This window comes from Zootoca vivipara, chromosome 9, assembly GCF_963506605.1.
Source record: "Zootoca vivipara chromosome 9, rZooViv1.1, whole genome shotgun sequence".
NCBI lineage: Eukaryota > Metazoa > Chordata > Lepidosauria > Squamata > Lacertidae > Zootoca > Zootoca vivipara.
In genome coordinates this window covers 9,136,101-9,160,762 of record NC_083284.1, presented here as the reverse complement: position 1 = coordinate 9,160,762, position 24,662 = coordinate 9,136,101, and the positions used below count along the sequence as shown (strand labels likewise).

General features: G+C 45.6%; 1 protein-coding gene across 1 annotated transcript in view; it reads right to left on the bottom strand.

Moving 5' to 3' along the window:
* Window positions 1–1,003: 1,003 nt before the first annotated feature.
* Window positions 1,004–24,662, bottom strand: part of ADAMTS3 (ADAM metallopeptidase with thrombospondin type 1 motif 3) — a 138,900-nt gene continuing 115,241 nt past the window's right edge. Inside the window, exons 18-22 of the mRNA XM_035103109.2 lie at window positions 22,763–22,928; window positions 21,628–21,760; window positions 19,604–19,811; window positions 16,324–16,441; window positions 1,004–5,175 (exon numbers count right to left, since the gene is read on the bottom strand). Of these exons, the coding sequence (XP_034959000.2) occupies window positions 4,601–5,175; window positions 16,324–16,441; window positions 19,604–19,811; window positions 21,628–21,760; window positions 22,763–22,928 (1,200 nt within the window). The 3' untranslated portion in view covers window positions 1,004–4,600. The remainder of the gene's footprint in view (window positions 5,176–16,323; window positions 16,442–19,603; window positions 19,812–21,627; window positions 21,761–22,762; window positions 22,929–24,662) is intronic.

The following is a 24,662-nucleotide window of genomic DNA, read 5'->3' as shown; positions in this document are numbered from 1 at the left end:
AATATCTGATTTATTGGGATTGTTTGAGGATCGTGGTTGCCAGCTGTGAAGAGGATCTGTGGATTTATGGACGGACTTGGCAGGGTGCCAGCATGCAAGGAGACAGTGCTAAATTTACAAAAGGGAATTATAGCATAAATTCATACACAATCAAATATGGCTTGATTAAATTTGCTTGCTGGAAGGAACTCAGTGATTTGGAAAAAAGAAAGAATGATAATAATAGATTATGGAATAAGATCTGGACAATGTGGGAAAGAATTGCAGCATTATAAGAGGGCTAGGGCCTTCTGAGTCTGAAGCATGGGGAGTCAATAAATTTGTTCAATTTGGCAGATTTGGATAAAATGTTTAATTGATATTTGAATAATTTGTATAATTGGAAAATGGATTAGATATCTAAATTGGAAAATCTAATAAAAATGTTAATTTTTTTTTTAAAAAATCAAAATTTTTTTAAAAAAATCAAAATTGTTCCGTGAGTGAAATCTACAAATATTGTAGAGGAGTTTCCACACCTTCCACATTCAATTCATCTTTGTTCTGTGGGTTGTCTCTATTGAAGTTGGCCCATCCGTTTTTCTGACACCACAAGCAGCAACTGAGTGGAGCAGGGTGGTGAAACTTAGCAGTCTGCTGTACTAGAAATGCATTGGAAGGACATGCTATAAACCTTCAAATAAATTCAGATGTGACATTTCAAAAGCAAAATGCAAAACGTTGGTGGGATGGGCCTTCTCTGTCCTTGCTCGGTAATTTAAATAGTAAAGAGCCCAGCTGACACATGTCTACATATTTTTAAGGTATGTCCTCTGTAGTGGGGCCCTTAAGTGCATATAAACAAGCTTAGACTGCAACCACACTTTGGAGCCGTGTGTGGAATTCAATTTGAAACACTTTACACCGGAGGAAACGGTGCCACCATCTTAAGCGTAAGTTTTCAGGACATGAAACACTGGCACAGAAAACCACCACAACCAATTTTTAATAAATAGCTTTACTTTTCATTCCTATATACAAGTACCTTACAGCGAAACCCTGCACACACACACACACACACAGAGAGAGAGAGAAGTTGCCTGACAAGTTTGATAGTGACCTAAATGGCTGGCAGTTTGTCCCAGTTGGATGCATACGGTGGTGCACGGTGGTGCAATTGGTCAATGCACTCTCTCAGCTTGAAGTTGATGAAAAAGTTAAGTGCATTTACAGTGCTTGCCACTCCTACACCACGTTCCTGTCCTAGTTTGGAGTCGCTCTTTGGCTTTGATGAACAGGCAATTTAGCAGTTTGTTTTTTAAAGTAAAGTCACCTTCTTTTCATGGACATTACCATACTTTTACTGTACACCAGGGGAGTGCTGTAAGCAAGACCTTCTCATGCACAAGCCCTATTGAAAAGAAAGGCAGCCAGGCAAGCATAGGCCCATCTGCTCAGTACTCTATACTTTGACCAACAGCAGTGCCCCACGGTCTCTTGTAAGGGCATTTCTCAACTCTGGTCCTGGAGATGCCAAGAACCGAACTTGGGGCTGCGTGCACACAGGTAGTTTTTCTTAGTTATCCCTTCATTCCCCCCCTGGAATTCAAGGTAGCATACGCAGGGTCCCCAGACCATTTCTTTTGGAAGGACCGACAAGACTTGGATCTGAGGAAGGACCACAGCTCAGCAGGAGAGCATCTGCTTCACCTGTAGGAAGCCCCAGCTTCATTTCCTGATATCTCCAAGTTGGATTGGGAGAGAAACCTGCCTGAAACCCAAGAGAGATCCTGTCAATCAATGCGTATAACATTGAGCTAGATAGACTAATGGTTTGACTTGAGCTACGGCAGATTCCTATGTCCCTGTGCTCAGCTTCAGGTAGGTGGCTATTATCATGTGTCTCCAGGCAGGAGCCGTGTGCTCTGTCGGTGAGTCCTGACACCCTCCTCCTCCTCACATAGCAAGTGACCCCCAAATTCTAGCGTTCATTTCATCGAGGGTGTGCCCATGATTATCTTCACCTCTTCCACCAATTTCTTCTCAGGTTCCATTTACATTTGCAGCTTCGGTGATGTCCCTGTGATGGACCAAAGCAACCTGCACCTTGCCTATCTGCACAGAGGTCAAAAATGGTGGCAGAGACAAGGCAGTGCCAATGCCACTTGTGACCAACCGCACTGTAAATTGTGGTCATTTGCAATCTCGGTTGCACCATCTAATGTTGGGATTGGTGTGCACAGCCCATGTGCAAGTGATGCTTGGGTACAGGCAAAAGAAGATGGCACTGTGAGTCCAGGCCTCAGTAATCCCCCTGAAGTATAGGCTGGGGTGTTAGGTTACATGCTTGTTTCCCACCCACCAGAGGCACGGGGAATTGCTTTCCCCTTCCTTGCCAGGACAGTTCAGCTACCCCACATACCTAAAGTGGTACTGTACAGATGAATCAGCTTAGAACAGGCATCCCCAAACTGCGGCCCTCCAGATGTTTTGGGGCTACAACTCCCATCATCCCTAGCTAACAGGACCAGTGGTCGGGGAAGATGGGAATTGTAGTCCAAAACATCTGGAGGGCTGAAGTTTGGGGATGCCTGACTTAGAACATGCAGTTTTTGCTGCCTTTCATCTCTCCAAGCCATGGATTGCATGACTGAGATGATCACCTCAATGCCCTGGGAAGGATATAAAGGTGGGAGATTATCTTTCTCTGTAATCCTGTTTGCTGGGGTCCAAAAGGTTGTGGGCAGGCCTTTCATGCCAGTGCCAGCCTCTTGGAAGCTCTGCCTCCAGACCAGGCTAGCTAGGAGTGAAGGTCGGCCTTTCAGGTCTTCAGACTTAACTTCTCCTTCTGGCACACTTTCCCTCGGTTGATACTGTGCCCACAAAACGCCACATCAGAATGTTGGGAGATACACTAGAGCAAGTCTGAGGCAGCACAAGGAAATCATGCTGGGAAATGGAGATCTAGAAAGCCTTCATGGATGTCCAAAGCCATTTGGCGACCTGGATTGGTGTGCAGCACTGTTTGTATCCAGGTCTTTGGATCCCAGCAAAAAACCCAACAGGTTCATGGCTTGTAAATAAGGCAGAACTGAACGGCAGGCACCTAAACATGATCCTGAAATGCAAAGTCCATAAACAAATGGCTGAACAACACAAAACTCTGAAAAAAAATAACACTGTTTTTCCTCCCTCTCTATCCATTATATGCACTATGGCCTGGTTTGCACATTGTGCTAAAACAAAGCACACCTTAGCATGAGCGCATGAGAGAGCAGGCTCCAGGAAGAGGAGACTGCGGCTGCTTTGATCCTTTCTGTTTGCTGTGCTGTTGCTATGTGGGGCCTGAACCCAGGCTTTGTAATTGAAGGGTTAATTCTGTTGCCACTGTTAAAGCCTAGCCTAGAGGCGGGGTAGAAGTGTTGCTTAGCAACCACGCAGCATGGCATGATGGTTCCAAAGGCAGCATGTACCCTGATTGGCTGTGTAACTCTGAAGAAGTTTTCCCTCTGTATGTTTGACTGAATATCTCCTGACTATGTATAAACTTTTGTTTGTTTCCCCTCAAATTATACAGTGAGGTTGTTTACAGGGTTTTTGGTAAAGTTTTCTGAGGGTTCTTCCTCTTTGTGTACTCTGCCTGCATTTTTTAAACTGATTTTGCTAACAGGCTTGAGGGTCTACTCTTTCTAGGTTACCCACAAGCTAAAACCAAACCATGGCCTGTGTGGTTGTTTTTATGCCTCATGGTTTGTACGGGAGAGCTAACTCACGAGCCTGCTTCAGATGACACACTAAGCCCAGGGATGGCGAACCTGTGGCCCTCTGGATATTGTTGGACTTCAGCTCCCATTATCCCCAGGCAGGGATGATGGGGGTTGTAATCCAGCAACCTCTGGAGCCTCGCAGGACCCTGGTAAGCTAACTCACGGCTAAGTAGCAGGATGGCTGGGGAGAAGCAACACAACCGAAATGCCCTCTCTGGGAGGCTGCATCTTCAAGCTCAGCCATGCTTTGACTCAGCGGGATGTGCCAACCAAGCCTATGTACATGACAAAGGTGAACCATACTCTAGCATTTGCTTATAGAGATAAATTAGCAATACAATTCATATGGAGGTCAAATGTCCCACAGTAAAAAAAATATGCTGTAGACGTGTAAACTTTGGTGCCTCTGCTTGGTTGCCCCCTCCCACCCCTCAAAAGCAACATTTAATTTCTTTCCTTCGTTTATTTTTAATTAATCATACTTTCCACCCTCAAAAGCAGCCGACGTGCAATGTTAGGGGGTCTGGGTGGCAGAGAATGGCCAACCCACTCAGCTACTTGCTTCTTCTTCTTCTTCTTCTTACATCGGTGTGATTTTGGTGCTTCCCTTCAAAGTTTTTGGGGTGACCAAATGTTGGGAGGAGGAGGAGGAAGAAGAAGAGGAGGAACTGAGTGAAGAATGGATGTCACTGGAAAGTGAGCCAGCACTTTTCCCCCCAACACTTTTTTCTGCGGTTGACTTGTTGAAAGTTTTGTGTTAGAAGGGTTTGCATGCACCACCGTACTCCAAACAAAGCAAGGAGACACATTCTCCACTTTAGGTATCTCCCACCCCCTTTTTTTATTTCTAAGTTTCATCTTTCCACAGTGGAAGGCCTCGGAGGTTGCCGCCTGTCCGCTTGCTTCTCATTTTTCTTTGAGGGTCTATATGGAGAAAGGACGCCAGCTGAACTGCTGTTCTGTGTCACAGCTGGACCGATATCTAACAAGGCTGAGGATGTGTGGGTCGCAAGGTGCCCACTCGCGGTTGACAGTTGTAACGGCGTTGCAACCAGCCCGGAAGTCTTGTTCCTCGCTTGGCTTTGAACTCTCCGCTGAGGTGGACTGGCAACCCTTGCCCTTCCGTAGGTGTTGGGGATCAGGGCATGCCTGTCTTCTTCTGCCAAGGGCATCCTGCCCAAAGAACCACGCCTCTCAGAACGAGGAGGGACTGAAGACGTCGGAGAAGCCAAAGTCTTGGGGAGGTTGCCAGGGTTGGTCATCACGCCCTCTTCGGTCTCGGCAGCTTCGCTAAGGTAAGGTGGTGGGAGGGTGCTGCTACGTTTGCTGCAAGATTCACAGCAGAGCTTCTTGTAGCCCGGGATGGAGCAGTACCGGGAGAGCACTTCCATTTGGCAGAAGATAGATTTGTCTCCCAGGCATGGTTCGTCTGAAAGACAGAACCCAACAAGAGTCAAGAACATAAGGACACCAGAAGAGCCTGCTGGAGTCAATTCATTCATTCATTCATTCATTCATTCATTCATTCATTCATTCATTCATTCATTTTCTCTCTCTCTCTCTCATTTTTCACTTGTTGTTACACTTCAGCAGAAAACTTTGTTGCAAAATTCGTAGAACTCTAAAAAAACTGAAACATAACTGTGTTCTGATTTATTAGCCTAGGAATTGCAAATTGGGTTCGTTTGCTTTAAAATTCAAAATCCTTGAGTAACCTTAACACCAAGCTGCTTGGAAGAATTGTGTGCATGTGTATCTAATTTCCTTATGTCAATAACCATTTCTTCAACATCCACATTTGCATATACAACGCGATCTCATCTTAGAGTTCGATTCCAAGGGTTCTGCGTATACACAAAAACGTATATACCCAAACCCTTGGAACTGTCCCTGCGCAAACATCCTGGGGCTTCTGTGATCTCGCAGGAACACCCCACAACTGGGTTTTCCAAGCTCAAAAGGAGCTTTTAAGCTCTCTAACTTGCTCAACTCTCATCTCAGGAAGGGAGAGGAACACACTGTCAAACATACACACATATACATACACCATTCATTCATTCATCTGTTTAGGGAAGCTTTTAATCTTTAAGAAATCAGTGTATTTTAATATTTCTGTTGGAAGCCACCCAGAGTGGCTGGGGAAACCCAGCCAGATGGGCGGGGTATAAATAATAAATTATTATTATTATTATATCTTCTCTCTTCCTCTCTCTTGTACACAAACACCCAATTCAGATTTAATCTGAAGAAGGGAGAGCAACATCTTCTCAAACTCAATTTTAAAAAAGGAACATGGAGCTGGGTGGCTACTTCAGTGCTTTCTATACAGTACTTGCATCCTGCTTCCCTCTGATATTTCTCTGCTTGCCTGCATGCAGCTTACCATGGACTCAAAGAATTGTAGATTTGGAAGAGACCCCGGGGATCATCTAGTCCAGTGTTTCCCAAACCTGGGTCTCCAGCTGCTTTTGGACTACAGTTCCCATTATTCCTGACCACTGGTCCTGCTAGCTAGGGACGATGGGAGTTGTAGTCCAAAAGCAGCTGGGGACCCAAGTTTGGGAAACACTGATCTAGTCCAACCCCCTGCAATGCAGGAATTTGCAGCCGTCTCATACAAGGATCAAACTTGTGACCTGGGCATCATCAGCACCATGCTTTAACCAACTGAGCTATCCACCTGATCCCTTGATACCCCTATACTCTGTGTCCAGGCTGCTGAACCTCAGCTTTAAAACCTACACCCTGCTCAAGGCTGATTTCTCCCTTCCCACTGCAGCCGACCACAGGGGAAGAGGAAGAGAAGAACCACAGGCACACCAACAAAGGGATTGCCAAAAGGTGGGGCAAGAAGTGCACAAAATTGCTTGTGTTCCGTTTCTGGGTAACGGAATCCAGATGTACTAGAAAACTGGGTCTTGGCAGCAGGTGATAGATGAGAATCAAGAGAGGAGTTTCAGTGGTGCCGTCAGGGCAGGACTTTGGGACAGAAGACCAGAGACCCATTCAGCAGAATGAGCAGGAGAAGCGCTGATTGCAGCCAGAGTTGGGTACCACATTTGAAGTAAGTGAAATAAAGGCTGTGCACAGTTGGGTGAGAAGACCAATAAATCTGGAGTCTAAAATTACCTAAGGAGCTTATTCCTCTCCTGGCAGCCTGCTGGTAGCTCTTTCTGAAAGCTGATTTTACCCCTTACTTAACAACAGGTGGTGTTTTTTTTTGGGGGGGGGATTAATCAAGTGCTCTAAGCATCTGCCATGGGAGCCCCAGTTCTTGAAGCATCTACAGAAGGTGAGATTAGAGATGCATTAAAAAAAAATCCCACCTGAATACACGCTTATTTGCTTGGAAAAAACATTTACAATTATGCCTGCTGCTGTTGTGCTCAGAGACCAATTTCATATATGAGGATTATCCCTGGGCAGTCACCCATTCTGCAGACACTTTCATGTTTACCCCAAATGCACAGGTCTGTCTTGCTTCAAGAGCTGTCCCCTCTCTTGCTAGAACCTTATATTCACTAATCTGGGAGTAAATTCCACAGAACTCAGTATGGCTTATTAAGTATAAGTGATTTAATTCATGCAGAAATGAAAAAAAGTGTATTAATGAAGGTTTTAAATGGAAAATAGCTAAATCTGGAAATTAGCAAATACCCTTAACCGTCTTTCATTTATTTCATGAGGTTGTTCCAATTAGGGATGGTTGAATATGTCAATTTTTGTTTCCCTCCAGTTCTCATTTTTTCCACACGTACATTAAGCTCTCCACATTTCTGCACAGGTTTGCAATTTTAAAAATGTCATTGGGGAAATCCGCCAGTATTTCAGTGCAAATTTCTTCTTTGTTTGTATGCAATTTTGCCTAATACACACATTTTTGCAAGGCAAGCTTATGTGATATAATGCATTTCAATATGCTATTTTCACCAAATTTTATGCACCTGCATTTTTTAGGCACATTACTTAGCTAGATAACTTGCACTGCAAAATTTGTAGAAATTTGAAGTTTGAAGGATTGCTGTGCTTTGGTTTGCATACTCTTTCAGAAAGCGTTAGGTAGGTTCACCCTTAAATGAGTACAGAATCAAAATCCCGCCCCCATCCTTAGTGTATGTCATGGGCTGGTTGGATACAGAAATGGTGAAAGGCACCAGTTGGGGAAACCCCCTCCCCCCAAGGGAAGAAGGCTCAGAGCCCAGGGATTGGTGGTGGGATGACAATGAGTGGTCATAGGGAGAAGAGGGAGCAGACTGGGAAGGGGAGGTGTCAGGAGTTGATGAGCTAACAGGGTTTGCTTAGTGAGTACGGAGAGTCTGTGGCAGAGAGCAGTCCAGAATCAAAGGCAGAAGAGGAGGGGAACCAAGAAGCAGAGATAAGTCAGGCTGCTGAAGAAGTCAGGGAGTCTCCATCTCCTGCTGCCACCAGATGTCTTTCCCCCTGGTCTCTCAGAACCAGAAGAGGTATGAAGGGGGCACAGCAAAAACAGACAGGGTGAAGAAGTCTCAGGTTGCTGGGGAAGAGGAGGAGGGAGGAGGAGACTTAGGGAGTGGTGGGAAGGAGGGGGCCTTTAGTCCTCACAAATTGGGTCCTCCCTGCAAGAGAGGGCACGCGTTGTGGTGGGACCCGGCAACCAGGCCTAGGTGTTGGGGAGGGGACAATTGGAGCAGCCACAACACCCTGTTGGTGGTCCATCTGACAGGGTGCAATTGGGCTGAGGGCATGCCAATCAAAGAGTCAGATGGACCACTATTTAAGTGCTGCACGTGTCCGTAGAGAGCCTTCTTCTCCGGCTCAGTGCATCGGAACACCCGCCCACCTCTCCCTAATTTTAGGGCTTGTGCTTGACCTTGCTATGCTGTCGTGTGTTGCCTGTCTTTGGGACAGGGGCACGACAGGAATTTTCCCCATTTGGCTGATTGGCTGGTGCTGTGTAGCAAATTGTCACAACTTGTAAGGTTGGCGGATAGGCTCTGGTTCTTATTGATAGGGGTGGCAGGATTCCTAGCCATCACTATGCATGGGTATTCCTGTAAAAAGAATCCAAGGACTCATGGTTGGTCTTCCCCAAGCAGGGCTGTGCCCTGAGCCCTGAGTTCAGGGCTCATCTGGGGGAGGCATGCCTGCCTCTGTCCCAATTGTTCACCCAAGTCTGACTGATGGTTGCTAACCGTAGTCAGCGCGTCCTGCAATGCTGCAGGACAGGCATCCCCAAACTGCAGCCCTCCAGGTGTTTTGGCCTACAACTCCCATGATCCCTAGCTAACAGGACCAGTGATACTAGACCCCCATTCTATGATTCTATGGGGCCTGAACCCACAACCCTGAGAAAAAAAATCTTAAATTCTACTGAGCTATCCTGTCTGAGGGTTTCAGCACAAATATATTTATAGATAAAACATATTTGTGTGTGTTTGTGTTTCTTCTTTTTGAAATTGCTGCACTCCAATTAGAGTTGTTTTGTACAGGCAACGACTGATTTATCATACCTGGGAGTAAGCCTCCTTGAACTCAGTTGGATGCACTTTTGAGTAGACAGTATTTGATGGCATGGTTAATTTACCTGCAAAAATCAGGCCCTTTCCTAAGCCTTCCTGCTTATAAGTCATTGTAGTAGAACTCAGTTCCAAAATTGTATGTGTGTCAGAGGCACTGAAATTTGAATTGCGGAGCATTTGGCATACGGAAAAGCATTACGGAATTATAAACACAAAGACGTACAGAATGGATAGTAACTGTCTTTATCTAGTTCAAAGTCTGCCTTTTTATAGGAAACAACAAATATTCGCTTTTGGTCCTGTGTTTCTATTTATACTGAAGTTTTAACAGCTGTATGCCCAGCAACCTTTTTTGACAAGTGGAATTCATCTTTATACTGTGATCTCAGCCACCCACACCTGACTAACATATGGATGCAAACTCTCGCCCCTCCCAAAACGGTGCCAAGGTTGCATTTGCTAAAAAAAGTTACTGGAAAGTTTTCAAAGCATAAATTAGCTTTTCTTTTTTTCCATGCTGCATGTAAGAGTTCCCAGCATGCAGACTGGTTCTAACTGTGACTTCTCTAGACACTCTGCCTAAGCAACGTGCCTGATGGTGTTTCATGCACGAGGCAAAACACCTGGATGGTCCCATCCTCACCCTCAGTTTGTCCCTGGACAAAATCCTGGGGCAAACAAGACAGGGTTTTGGAAGGTCTGTAATATGATCTCTGCAGGGTTACAGCAAAGACTAGGGGTGTTCACCCATTAGTATTCATCTGCTTCTAGAGCTTCAAGAACCTTTTAATGAGGGTGAAAGAGGAGAGCGCAAAATATGGTCTGAAGCTCAACATCAAAAAAACCAAGATCATGGCCACCGGTCCCATCACCTCCTGGCAAATAGAAGGGGAAGAAATGGAGGCAGTGAGAGATTTTACTTTCTTGGGCTCCTTGATCACTGCAAATGGTGACAGCAGTCACGAAATTAAAAGACGCCTGCTTCTTGGGAGAAAAGCAATGACAAACCTAGACAGCATCTTAAAAAGCAGAGACATCACCTTGCCGACAAAGGTCCGTATAGTTAAAGCTATGGTTTTCCCAGTAGTGATGTATGGAAGTGAGAGCTGGACCATAAAGAAGGCTGATCGCCGAAGAATTGATGCTTTTGAATTATGGTGCTGGAGGAGACTCTTGAGAGTCCCATGGACTGCAAGAAGACCAAACCTATCCATTCTGAAGGAAATCAGCCCGGAGTCCTCACTGGAAGGACAGATCCTGAAGCTGAGGCTCCAATACTTTGGCCACCTCATGAGAAGAGAAGACTCCCTTGAAAAGACCCTGATGTTGGGAAAGATGGAGGGCACTAGGAGAAGGGGACGACAGAGGATGAGATGGTTGGACAGTGTTCTCGAAGCTATGAACATGAGTTTGACCAAACTGCGGGAGGCAGTGCAAGACAGGAGTGCCTGGCGTGCTCTGGTCCATGGGGTCACGAAGAGTCGGACACGACTAAATAACAACAACAGAGCTTCAAGAAGCTGACTGGTCTGTTTCAGAGCCACTCTTTGTTTTTTTCCAATTTGTCTCCTTTTTTGGGATGGACTTAGATCTATTAAAAATGAAGCCCGCTTCCCCCTTCCCATTCAACAATATCGGAAATCTAAAAACAGAAAGAACTCTTTTCTCTTTTCACAGAAGTGGATAAAACTTGCAGGCATAAGAGTCCGTCCCCAGTGGTTTAAGCCTGCCAAATTGTAGGCAGATTTATCCAGGCGTGTTCATGCAGAGCACCTTTACTTTTTATTTTTTTAAGGATAAAGGATTTTATTTTCTGATGGAATTAGAGAGAATCATAGAGTTGGAAGAGACCACAAGGGCCATCCAGTCCAACCCCCTGCCAAGCAGCAAACACCATCAAAGCATTCTTGGCATATGCCTGTCAAGCCTCCGCTTAAAGACCTCCAAAGAAGGAGACTCCACCACACTCCTTGGCAGCAAATTCCACTGCCGAACAGCTCTTACTGTCAGGAAGTTCTTCCTAATGTTTAGGTGGAATCTTCTTTCTTGTAGTTTGAATCCATTGCTCTGTGTCCGCTTCTCTGGAGCAGCAGAAAACAACCTTTCTCCCTCCTCTATATGACATCCTTTTATATATTTGAACATGGCTATCATATCACCCCTTAACCTTCTCTTCTCCAGGCTAAACATACCCAGCTCCCTAAGCCGTTCCTCATAAGGCATCGCTTCCAGGCCTTTGACCATTTTGGTTGCCCTCTTCTGGACACGTTCCAGCTTTTCAGTATCCTTCTTGAACTGTGGTGCCCAGAACTGTACACAGTACTCCAGGTGAGTACTTTGCGGGAATACTCACCTCTTCCAAGGAGACCGAGCCTGCTAAATTTCAGAAGAATAGCTGCAGTGGGTCTCTCACAAGGGTAAACTTTAATACTGGAGGGAGGGGAAATCATAATTCTAGTAGGTGGGGTGGGAAATGGAGCATGAGGCCCCAGGAAGGATGGGAGTGGTGAAAGTGTTACCATCCAGCAAGGATCATGTTTCCTAAGGGTCATTGGGAGGGGGCTTCTGCTTGTATTTTTGGGGAAACAGCTTCTTTTCCCTAGGAGAGATCTATCCATTAGCTTACGTTGGAGAAGGGGTGTAGGGGGAAGAAAAAGTGTGGCTCCCTAGGAGAGATTGAGGTGAGAGAATGATCAGCCTTCCAGCAAGGATCCTATTACCCAAAGACTCATAAGTGCAGTTGTAGCCTGTTTGAACCCCTTCACATGCATGAAACCATGTGAAACCATGGAATTATCCACTCAGATCTCATGATAACAACCATTGTTTGCTCCACCAACACAAAACAGCTATAGTAATTTCAGCAGGAGCACAACAAATCTGAGGCTGGAAACTTCTAAGATTATATCTAAACTACAGCAGCTGCTACCACTGAAGCACAAATCTTTGCACTGGGTTTCCAATATGCGGAGGGGCGCCAGAGATGTCTTGTTCTTCTTTTGCCAAATGTCACCCTTATGTTGTAGTTTCTGAACACTTTGTCACTTTGGCCTGATCTGCAACTTGCAACAGAATGAGGTAGTTGTAGAAAAATCCTAAAGTGATAGGGGAGGAAGGCTGTATCACTTCTGACCCTGATTGAGAAATGCCATTATTAGGATAAAAGATCCAAATTTCAAATAGAAGTGCTAGAAGGCAAAACAAAGCTTTTGGCAAAGATGTATGATTTGTTGTTGGAGTGGTATACAAAAGATGAGTTGACAAAAGAAGTGATGATTAAATGGGCAAAAGATTTGGGGCATAATATTGAATATGATGCGTGGTTGAAATTATGGAATCAAACTTTAAGATTTACAGCATGTACTGCCTTGAAAGAAAATGTATATAAGATGATGTACAGATGGTATTTAACTCCAGTTAAATTAGCTAAAATGTATAGAATGAGTGATAAAAGTTGCTGGAAATGTAAAGAGAAAGATGGTGAATTTTATCATATGTGGTGGACATGCGAAAAAGTTAAAAGATTTTGGGAAAGTTTATATAACGAATTGAAAAAGATGTTTAGATATACTTTTCCAAAAAAACCAGAAGCATTTTTGTTAGGAATAATAGGAGGAGAGATTAGAAAAGAAGATCAAACACTGTTTATGTATGCAACAACCGCGGCTAGGACTTTGTTAGCCCAAAAATGGAAATTACAGGAATTACCTACAATTGTGGAGTGGCAGATAAAAATGATGGACTATGCTGAACTTGCTAGATTGACATGCAAGATTCGTGACCAGGGGGAGACAAGGTTTCAAAAGGACTGGAGTAAATATGTGGACTATATGGAGAAAAACTGTAGATCATTAAAAACTCTCGCAGGATTAAAATAAACCTTACGAATTGACCAATATGTTAAAAAAGGAACTGCAAAAAAGGGAATTAACAAGAAACCCGCATGAAGGGAGGGGGGGAAGTCATAGCTCGGCGGAGCAAGGTAAAAGATGTGAATATAAGATTTTGTATAAAAGATTGGTTTTGTTAATTTGTTGAATTTGGAAAATTGGAATAAAATGTATTTTAAAAAAAGAGAGAAATGCCATTATTATTATGTTTTGTTTTGTTTTAAAAAAACACTGTTCCTAGGTTTTAAAAAATCCTATTACTTCAGGCTTCTGCTTCTCTGCTGTATGTGTAGACTGACAAGGTTTTAGTTGTCTGGTGAAATGCAATTCTAAACTACAGTGGTACCTTGGTACTTGAACGGCTTGGCTCCCAAACAAATCAGCTCCCGAATGCCACAAAACCAGAAGTGTTCCGGTTGCGAACATTTTTCGGAAGCCAAATGTCTGACCTAGCTTCCGCGGCTTCTGATTGAGTGCAGGAAGTTCCTGCAGCCAATCAGAAGCTGTGCCTTGGTTTTCAAACGGTTTTGGGAGTCGAACGGACATCCGGAACAGATTAAGTTCGAAAACCAAGGTCCCACTGTATTCACAAAGGTCCCCAAAGTCACCCCATCTTTTTGCCTGTTCAATAAACTATCGCATGCATTTCACGGTGGGGTTGATCGATCCAAGTATAGCAGTGCAAAGTTTTGTTTCATTTTCTTAAAAAAAGAGTCTACTTTTGAGCACATCAGTACCAACTCTGAGTTGCGTACTCAAAGGTTCCCGGGGTTGTGGGTTTTTTGGCCTTTTAGATGGACTACACATAATCTAGACATCCATTTCTTATTCACCAGGTTCCCACGGTAGAAAACCTTCTCCTTCTTACATTTGGTCGTGAGCCTCATTTTAGCTGAGGGAGGAAGAGGCAAGAGTGGTCTCGCAAAACTGTCCATGCCAGTTGGAAATAATCCTGGGGTGTTGTGCTGCCTGCCCCTTCTTTACTCTGAGCCAAAAATGAATATGGCTCCCTTATAATATTGTATTAGAAGCACTGTTCTTTCCGACAGGGCTTGAGAGATAAGGTGGAAATGCCATTTTATACCAAGGAAAAACTCCATGTGGTTCCACCTTCAGCTAACAGATACATCTCTGCTCCCCTCTAGTGTCTCTAGTGAATACAACAGGCCTCAGACTTTCGTAAAGTTTCATGTAAAAGCTGCTGTAGTTTACGAGCTGGCAATTTCTCAGTTGAATTGTTGCAACTCACTCTATGTGGGACTGCCTTTGAGAGCGGTTCGGAAGCTGCAGTTGGAAGCTCACCTCCCAAATGTAACACTGGCGTTGATTGCTCTGGCTGCCAAAATGTCAAAAAAAAAATCTTTCCAGTAGCACCTTAGAGACCAACTAAGTTTGTCATAGGTATGAGATTTCGTGCGCATGCACACTTATTCAGATACACTGGAAAATATCCATCAGATACTTCTTCAGATACATTGCCAAAATGCTACCGAGCTAAATTTAAAGTGCTTGTTTTGATCGCACTTTGGCTTCCACACTGCAACGTTTTCTCTTTTTCCCTATTGCATTTTCCCGATGGGAAAGAAGTTGGAGGAAATGAAATTAGCATTGCGGGAATACAGTGTTAGAGATTAGCCAGGCGCCAGGCGCATTTTGCAACTGGTCCAATTCCGACCACGTGGAGATCTCTGGATGCCAGGTTGGAGACTGGGGAAAGCAAATTGTCACTTAGAGAAGGATCTGAAATATTTTCCTCAAAGCTTGAGTTTGTTTTCTTCTGGATTGCTTTATTTGCTGTTTTAATGTGCTGTAAGGAAATCAGCCCTGAGTGCTCACTGGAAGGACAGATCGTGAAGCTGAGGCTCCAATACTTTGGCCACCTCATGAGAAGAGAAGACCCCCTGGAAAAGACCCTGATGTTGGGAAAGATGGAGGGCACAAGGAGAAGGGGACGACAGAGGATGAGATGGTTGGACAGTGTTCTCGAAGCTACCAACATGAGTCTGACCAAACTGCGGGAGGCAGTGCAAGACAGGAGTGCCTGGCGTGCTCTGGTCCACGGGGTCACGAAGAGTCAGACACGACTAAACAACAACAATGTGCTGTAAACTGCTTTGAGATTTGTTCTTTAAAATGCATAGTGGTGTAGAAATGATGCTACTAATGAATAATACTAATATAAAGTCCTTGGCAGCTTGGGAAATAGATACCCGATAGACTGCCTGCTCTCTTATACATCTGCCCAGACATTGGACTGAGCTGATATGGCGAAGCTGATGTGTTTAATCAGGGGAAAATCTTTGTCAATATTTACTAAAGATCGGAAACTTTTCGCGTGGAAAATAAAATGAACTTAGGATATCTGGGTTTGAGGATTGAAGAAAATAATTGGTTTATAGAAAGTAGAGTTGTTGGAGTGGATGTCTTGAATAATTTTTTACGTATAGCCGAAAGACGAAGAATTGGAAGTTCTCTCTTTTTTTTCTTTCTACTTTCTTTTACTCCTTTTGGTTCATGTTTTTATTTAGATTAGTTTTTTAATCGTTGATAAAGAAAGCTATTGGATGTTTGATATTAACCTTGGTATATTTTATTTCAAACTTTAATCAAATTTATTGGGGTAAAAAAGGTCTGGGAAGCAAGCAATTCAGGGTTGTTGTTGCTTTAAGCCAGGCACCCCCAAACTTCGGTCCTCCAGATGTTTTGGACTACAATTCCCATCATCCCTGACCACTGGTCCTGTTAGCTAGGGATCATGGGAGTTGTAGGCCAAAACATCTGGAGGGCCACAGTTTGGGGATGCCTGTTTTAACCCTTCCCTGCCACTGTTTCCCCAGTGCAAATATCTCCCCTAGCAAGCTGGCTATATGCTCTGTGTTCCAAATCAGGGCTAGTGAACACAGTGACCTCTGGATGTTGTCAGACTTCAGTCCCCATTAGGCTGAGCCATCCTAGAGCCAGTGTCCATCAGTGATGGGAGTTGTAGTCCAACAACATCCAGCAGGCCCAATCACCTTTGTCTAATGCCACCTGTGGGATTTTCATAGCATGATACACAGAAATTGGAATATCTGTTCTGCATGAAACTGGAGCAGCTCTCAGAGCATTCCCCCAAATTCCAGATGTTGCCAGAATTCCAGAAACTGGAACGATCCAATCTTGACACAGTTAGGGCAACATTTTCCTTACCATTGCAGGGGGCAAGCTTGCAAACCCTCACGGATTCTGGCTTCTCTCCATTGCATTGGTCGCTGGCGCGGCATAAGACTTGCCTGGACTCTGTTCCTTCACCACAGGTCACAGAACACTATGGACAGAAAGCAACAAGGCACTATGGATAAGAGAAACCATGGAGACTTCCGCACACATACCCTTAACCAAATGAGGAAGGGAGTTGTACAGGTGGCTCCCATTGCTGCTGCTGGAGCTGGAAGGATGAAACTCTTTGAAAAGGTCAAAATCTGACCAGATTTGGGATTGTCCCCTTTCCTAATAAATGACACATTGCCAGGTTTAACAGCTACCTCCAGCTGCTCCACAGGTAAAGCCAGATGGTGGCACTGATGCAATGCTGTCTCTTGCCACCTTGTCCGGGTTAAACCAAAACCATTTGCCAAAATATGGACATGCATGACATTGCAAGCAGACCTTTAAAGGAAGGAGAAACATGCTTCATGTGTGCTCTGTTAACTCAACCATTCATTTGCTAGTAACCTCAGCCTTCCCAATTCTCCTTCTACCCTGCCATTAGCCAGTGTTCAATTGGAAACTACCATTTCTGGCCTGTGCTATGCTGCAAAACAGTCATGCACGTTGATGGGCTCTATAACCACACCAGGGGCGTAGGAAGAGGGGGGCGACGGGAGCATGCCGCCCCCGGCAGCGCAATCCCGGTAGGGTGCCAACGCGACTGTCCCTGCCCCCAAAACACACGCCACGCCCATGCGGGCGGTGCACCACACCCCCAAAACGTGCGCCACGCCCCTGCAGGTGGTGCGCCACGCCCCAGAACACGCGCCACACCCATGCAGGCAGCGCGCTCCGCCCGCGGGATGCGCGCCAGCCCCGCCCCCGCCTGCTCTCTGCCCCCACTGCCGGAGCGTGAAGCTCCGCCACTGAACCACACTACCCCTGAGCCAAAATCTGTCCCTCAGTCTCTCAAAAGTTTTCTTCCTCTGCAGAAGAAGCTTCCATTTTACTGCCTCATTCTCAGAACACTTGAGATTTTGTTTAGAATTTTGGTGAGCATGGAGTTTAGAGCTTAGCTTATTGTTGCAAAGCAGGTGAGGTTTTCTTTCAAGGAAACATCCCCCCCCCCCCAGTCCAATATTCTGCAGCCTCCCTGGCTAGCTGTGAAGGCTGAGATGATTTGAAGAAAGAAAGAAAGAAAGAAAGAAAGAAAGAAAGAAAGAAAGAAAGAAAGAAAGAAAGAAAGAAAGAAAGAAAGAAAGAAAGGACACTTGTGAACATCTCTCAACCATCTTGAAAGTAAGATTAATGTGACAAAAGCCCTGGACTCCACTGATGAGAATGTCACTGAATTTTCCTCCCCTTCTGTTAATTTTCAAATGCTATTTCTTTTCACGTTAACTGGTGGGCAATGGTAAAAGAAACCCCCACAGGATAGATGTCACAGCACTAAAACCCATAGCTGGTAAAAAAAACAGTAGCTTTGCTTCCATCCAGATGCAGGTATTCATTCTTACGATTATTAAAATGTGATCTAGGCTGCATCCTTGAAGTTTAGAGGCTTGGTCATAATTTATTTTAAATATTTTCTCCTGCCTTTCCTTGCCACACAATAGTGTGGCGAGGGGTACTTTTCTCTTTCTTTTGAAAAAAAAAGACAAGTAATGATATATAGCCATACAAACAATACTCATCAACTAGGAAATGAAATGAAAACAAGAGACTTTGAAATTAGGACATGTTAATTGGGTGCATGTCCAGATTTTGTCTGAGTCCGGAAATATGACAAAGTGATGGATGATTCTAGTTTATTATATATAATATTTTAGCAAGAGGCAGCCCTGCATCAACTGTGCCTTCGGTTGAAGAGCATGCTCACATTTTCAATGCCAACAAGTTTCAAACTGTTTAACCACCATTGTTGCAAGACCAGAAGCCCTTGGAAGTTTTAGACGTGAAGGTTGTTAGAAGCTCCTGCTTGTACAATGGCTTTTATCCACGATGGCTAAATGAAACATTTCTGTTGAGAGGCATATTTTTCTTTATTTCATTTATCTTGATTTAAAAGGGGATTCTCTGCTTGTGCGCATCCCACTGTGGCATCTGGATGTGAGAAACAGGATGTTGGACTTAGTTGGGTCTTTGATCTGTTTCAAGAAGACTCATGAGTGTGTGTGCAATTAGACAAATATAATTCCCTCTATTTCCAGTGTTCAAGCTGTGAGTGGTTGGGGGTTATTGGTCTGTGTTTGTTTTTATTAGCCATTTTGAGTTTTTTAATCTTGTATTTTTATGTTGTGAGCCGCCTTGAGATCTATGGATGAAGGGCAGTATACTAAATTAATTAAGAATAATTAAGAATAATTCCTTATTTGCCAAATCCAGTTGCAGGTAGTTCCAATGGTGAACTGCAGCACAGGGCATAAATCGGGGGGTTTGTTAGGATTCATTCCCCGTCTGCAGTCATAGGGTTATTGGGTATCATATGACTGTATGTGTTTTCATTCCCACAGAGTAGAAGTGACGTAGACAGGATGTTTACGTGGGACTGTTGTTCCTTTGTTCTTTCTCTTTACTGGCTGTGATGCCAGAGAGAGGGAGCCATGATGTAGAGCTCCCAGTTTCTTTATATGTAAATAAAGCAGTTTAGCCTTATTTACTGACTTGTGTGTTGTCCATCACGTTTGTGAGAGCAATCGCATATCTGGCCTGTGGGACCAGTCTGACAACTGGCCCCCGGGACGGCCGAATTACTGACAGAAAACCACCCACAACCCACACAAAAGAGTGCTGTATCACCAGGATTTTTTCCCGGGGGCTCCCTAACCATCGCTCCCTAATAAACGTAGTTAAACAGCTACGATTGTTTGCTGTCTTCTTTACCGAAGCCAGTGGGCAAGAGTGAGAATATAGGGCTTGACACCCCGATATTCTAACAGGGGGTTCACGAGGCTTTAAGTTAGGAGGGGGAGATCCCTCAGCTGGGGGGTCCCTGCCCCAAAGAACAGCCCAGCGACGGCAAAGCAAGATCAATGGACTTAATTTTATGGGAATGGAAAACTGAGGGGGAAGGAAGAAATGCAGTGGAATGCCTGGGACCTTGAACTGATGCTCTCCATGATACAACATTTTGTTAGAGGGCCTGCTTGTCAATAACCTCTCTCCATTCTGGCAAAATGGAGTGTCCTGGGCTTTTTAGCCCAAAGGTGGAGTTTTTTGTTTGTTTTGGCTACCTGAGCCCATAATGGTTGATGAAACACAGAAGACCCATTTTGCTTACTGGACTCCAGGGCCAGGTTTTCCACTGAGCAGGGCACGGCGTCCTGTTGCATGGCCGACGGCTCTCAGGGCGATCCCCGCTACAATACTTGAAATGGACGGAGCGATTTGCACCATCGTGGAGAGGCTGGATGCAGCGCACGGTTCGGATCTGATAACCAGAGGTCCCACAGGTTTTGGTGCAATGCTCCCATTCTTCTGATACCCAGCTGAGATGGGGCAGAGAGAAGAGCATTAAATAGGAATACACTAACTACCGGTAGTGCAAAAGACTAACTCTGCCCAGGATTGATCTGCATGCAGCACAAATATCATCGTCGCTGGCTGTCGCTAAATCTAGCTTGCATCACCTGTAAAGATCTTCAGGCACCAACTTTAGACTTGGTTCTCTTAGAAAACCTTCTTGTGAAAATGATTGGTCATGATTAGAACATTTTGTCAGGTGTCCATCAATAGAATGGACCATCTTGGAAGATGGTGCACCTTCCTTCATGGGGGTGGTGGGGTGGTTAGAATCATAGAATCATAGAGTTGGAAGAGACCACAAGGGCCATCCAGTCCAACCCCCTGCCAAGCAGGAAACACCATCAAAGCATTCTTGACATATGCCTGTCAAGCCTCTGCTTAAAGACCTCCAAAGGAGGAGACTCCACCACACTCCTTGGTAGCAAATTCCACTGTCGAATAGCTCTTACTGTCAGGAAGTTCTTCCTAATGTTTAGGTGGAATCTTCTTTCTTGTAGTTTGAATCCATTGTTCCGTGTCCGCTTCTCTGGAGCAGCAGAAAACAATCTTTCTCCCTCCTCTATATGACATCCTTTAATATATTTGAACATGGCTATCATAACCTTCTCTTCTCCAGGCTAAACATACCCAGCTCCCTAAGCCATTCCTCATAAGGCATCGTTTCCAGGCCTTTGACCATTTTGGTTGCCCTCCTCTGGACACGTTCCAGCTTTTCAGTATCCTTCTTGAACTGTGGTGCCCAGAACTGGACACAGTACTCCAGGTGAGGTCTGACCAGAGCAGAATACAGTGGTATTCTGGGGTTTTAAGCAGAGGTTGGGTGACCACCTGTCAAGGATGCTATACAGTGGTACCTCTACTTACGAATAACTCTACTTACGAATGTTTCTACTTACGAACGGAGCTCCGTCCGCCATCTTGGATGCGGATTAGATAGGATTTTTTCTACTTACGAATTTTTAGATAGGGTTGCTTCGACTTACAATTTTTTTCTCCCAATGCATTCCTATGGGATTCGACTTACAATTTTTTTCAACGTATGAATGTGCGTTCGGAACGCATTAAATTCGTAAGCAGAGGTACCACTGTAGTTGAGATTCCTTTATTGCATGGAGTTGGACTAGGCAACCCTTGGGTACCTTCCAACTCTACGATTCCATGACCCATATTTGTATTTTTGTTTCTTTAATGTATTCTGCTCCATTTTAAAATTTGTTAAGTTGTTCCAGTTTTAACTGAGCTTCTGGACACTGAATGGCTATGTTTTTGTATGAGTTTGCTGCACAGACATCAAATAATGATAGTCATAGTAATTGATGCGTATATAACTGGATCCTACTCAGAGTAGACTCCTTTGAATCAATGGTCATGGCTCTCTTAGGCCCAGTAATTTCATCAGGTCTAATCTGAGCAGGATTTAATAGGCAGAACGACAAGTTCTTTCTGTCACATAGTTAAAGGCAACAAACTTTCAGCCTAAGTATGCAGAAACTTGAGGACGTGCAGAAGAGGCAGAAGGCTGCAAAGCGTAATCTCCGATTCCAAAACAAAGCCTCTGAGACAGCTGGATTATAGCTTTGGGGTTAGCACTTGATGTATTTCCCATCGTCCGTTAATATGTTGCCTTGGTAAGTTGTGGGAAGTCAAATACCAGGGCCTATCACTGAATCTGGCTACCTGTTGTTTCACTGAGGAGAGACTCTATGCCCGCTTGGAGGAAGCTTTTTTGACCCCACACTGCTGCTGCCAATACGTCACTGAAAAGGAGCAGATGCTTACAATGGCTGCGTACATTCCTGAAGGTTGCACATCCTACGAATGGGCTTGGGTTTTTTGCTGGCTTCACAGAAGCTGCGGTGTACCATTTTGCTATCACTCTTCCTGCGGCACCCATACTTAGTGTCTTGGAAACCTGGGGATGAAAACCAAACAACAATTCAGGAAAGAAAAAAAAAACACCCCACATATACAATGCAAACACAATCAGCTCTCCAGTTTCATCCCAAGTGCAGAATTTGGTGCAGTTTTTAATTTATTACAGAAGATCACTTGTTATGGGCTTATTACAGAAGATCACATGTTATGGGTTTTGCAATGTAACGTCCCGTATTACACAACTTTGGACTGAATCCAACAGAATCACAAGTGGAACCATTTCCCCTCCCTCTCTCCCCCTTGGGTACCCCCCCCAACTCTTTTTGGGATGGTTGGGAGAAACTCTCAGAGTAGATTTGGTGTGGGTGGGGGCACACAGAGGGAGCAGAAGGAAGGGAGATTCCACTGTGTCAGTGGTTCTGTCAAATACAACTCTTCATGTGCGCAGCAGTGCAGCAAGCCGGTGGGGTGCCTGGGGCGGCATGCGTGCCCTGCGCCCAGGGCCGTCTCAAGCAGGTCAGGTGCCCTGGCGCTGAGGCACGGAGATCACTCCGGCGCCCCTGCCCTCGCAGCGCGGCTTCGCCGTGAGCACCCTCCTGCCGGCCCGGCGCCCTGGCGCCCCGCGCCACTGGGACTACACTTACAGCCGGGCCTGTCTGCGCCCAGGAGCGGAGTCAGTTGCCCGCAGGACAAGGCAAGCTGGGGCAGGACGCTCCACGAGACCTCTAAGGAGTCTGCCTGCCTCCTCCCACTCAGCCGCCCTACAGCTGAGGGGGAGGCAGCAGGCGGACTCTTGGGGGCAACGCGGAGCCTGTGGGCGCTCAAGCCACTGCGTCACTCTTAGGAGAGACGCATGGCTCGAGCCCCGAAGTGAGTGCTGCCCGGCGTTCTGTCACCCCCCTCAGTGGTGACACCCGGGGCGACCCGCCCCCACTGCACCCCCCTTCCTCCGCCCCTGCATGTGTGGGCACTAAAAAGACACATACAGTTCTCCAATATATTCTTCTACTCCCTCCCACCAGACAATATTATGACTTGCCTCCTCCGCAAGGCTTGGAACATTGAGACCAACTCTTCAAAGCCCACTCAAACGTATCCAGGTCCTCTTGAAGTACATTGTTGCTGTTGACATTGGGGACTGAATCCTCGTGGATTATGTATTTGTATGTCAGGCTCGACTGCGTGACATTGTCCCGAGGGATGATCTGTAAAAAGGTTGAGCAAATGGGACAGAATGTCAGTAGTAGTTGGAAACATGGGCACTTCCTTCCTTTAGGAATTTTCTTTTCTTTTCAGAGCCAACAAGAGAGGAAGATACAGTATTTGCTGTACCTTAGCAAGTGATTTTTTTATTTTATTTTTAAAAAACCAACTCAAAAGTTGGTGGTTGTGCTGCTATTGTGGCTGGTAGTGTTGAGGGCAGCCTTCCCCAACCTGGTGCTCTCCTGATGTTAATGGACTATAGCCTCCATCATCCCTGGTCACGGTTGTGCTGGCTGAGGTTGATGGGATATGTGTTAAGAGTTTTGAGGCGATGTCTTGTTGGGGCTGGTCAGGATCAGACTGAGAGGTGGAAGCAGCGTGAGGAGTTGGAGGCTGATGACTCTGGCCCTGGAACAAGGTATGTTAGGGTCTTATGAGACACCTGAGCTGTCTGGTGATGGTGGGGACACAGCCAATGAGCAGCATGATCTTGGAGCGGGACCTAGGGGGCTATCAAGCTTTTGTTCCATGCCAGTCGAGCCCACAACCCTGGCACCAACACCTGAGCTGTGGGACCCTCCCCACAGGGGAGGCACCCCATGCCAAGTCTGACTCTGAGCTGGTGCTGTTTCATCACCCATCGCTGGCCTGAGCAGACAGCTCAGGCCTTAGCTGCCAAGTATTCCGTTTTTCGCGGGAAACCCCCAGATTTTAATACATTTCCTGCTTTTCTCCTGAATGGAGAAAAATCCTGGAAATCCCCCGGATTTCCTACCTGCCAGGGAGCCTCCATTTTGGGTGCCGCTCTGCCCATGTGTGGGCACCGGAAATCAGGCAGTACGGTACCGGAAGTCGCTTCTACGCATGCCCAGCGGCCATCTTGATGGTGGCCACATGGCGGCAGCCGTCACCAAGATGGCCGCCGCCATGCGGCCACCGTCACCAAGATGGCTGTCGCCATGCGGCCACCACCAAGATGGCCACCGGGCATGCGTAGAAGCGACTTCCGGTGCCTCTCTGCCCAATTTCCGGTGCCCACACATGGGCGGAGCGGCCCTGGAAGTTGCTTCTATGCAACTTCCGGAGCCACACCGCTGCTGATCCCGCATTTTTAAGCGGGAGACTTGGCAGGTATGGCTCAGGCCCAGCTACCAGAAGCCGTTCCCATTCTCTTGTGCAGTCCAAAGATGCTCCAAGTTTGCCACACTAAAGCCCTTCCCACTTATTTCTTTTCTAATCGGAGTTAGAGGGCATTGCCAACTGTTGGATGGACATCTTGGCTAGCCTAGCCATGCCTTGCACCTGTGGTGACTTTGACCTCTCCTTTGCCTATGCACTGATTTCATAGCTGCCAAGCTTTCCCTTTTCTCGCGAGGAAGCCTATTCAGCATAAGGGAAAATCCCTTTTAAAAAGGGATAACTTGGCAGCTATGTGATTTGATCATTAACATTTCTGGTAGGAACCGCAATCTGCATATAAGTCCTTCATCTGATGGGAGCCAGGATAATATGTACCATGTGGAGGTCACTAGACTGAGTTCCAGGCTGGTTCCAGGCTGATGGGGCAGCCAGACCATTGAAAACATCCAGCTACAATCCAGGAGGGGAAAGTCACAAATAAGGGTGGCCACAGAGCCTATCTTTGGTTTTCCCAGTAGTGATGTATGGAAGTGAGAGCTGGACCATAAAGAAGGCTGATCACCGAAGAATGGATGCTTTTGAATTATGGTGCTGGA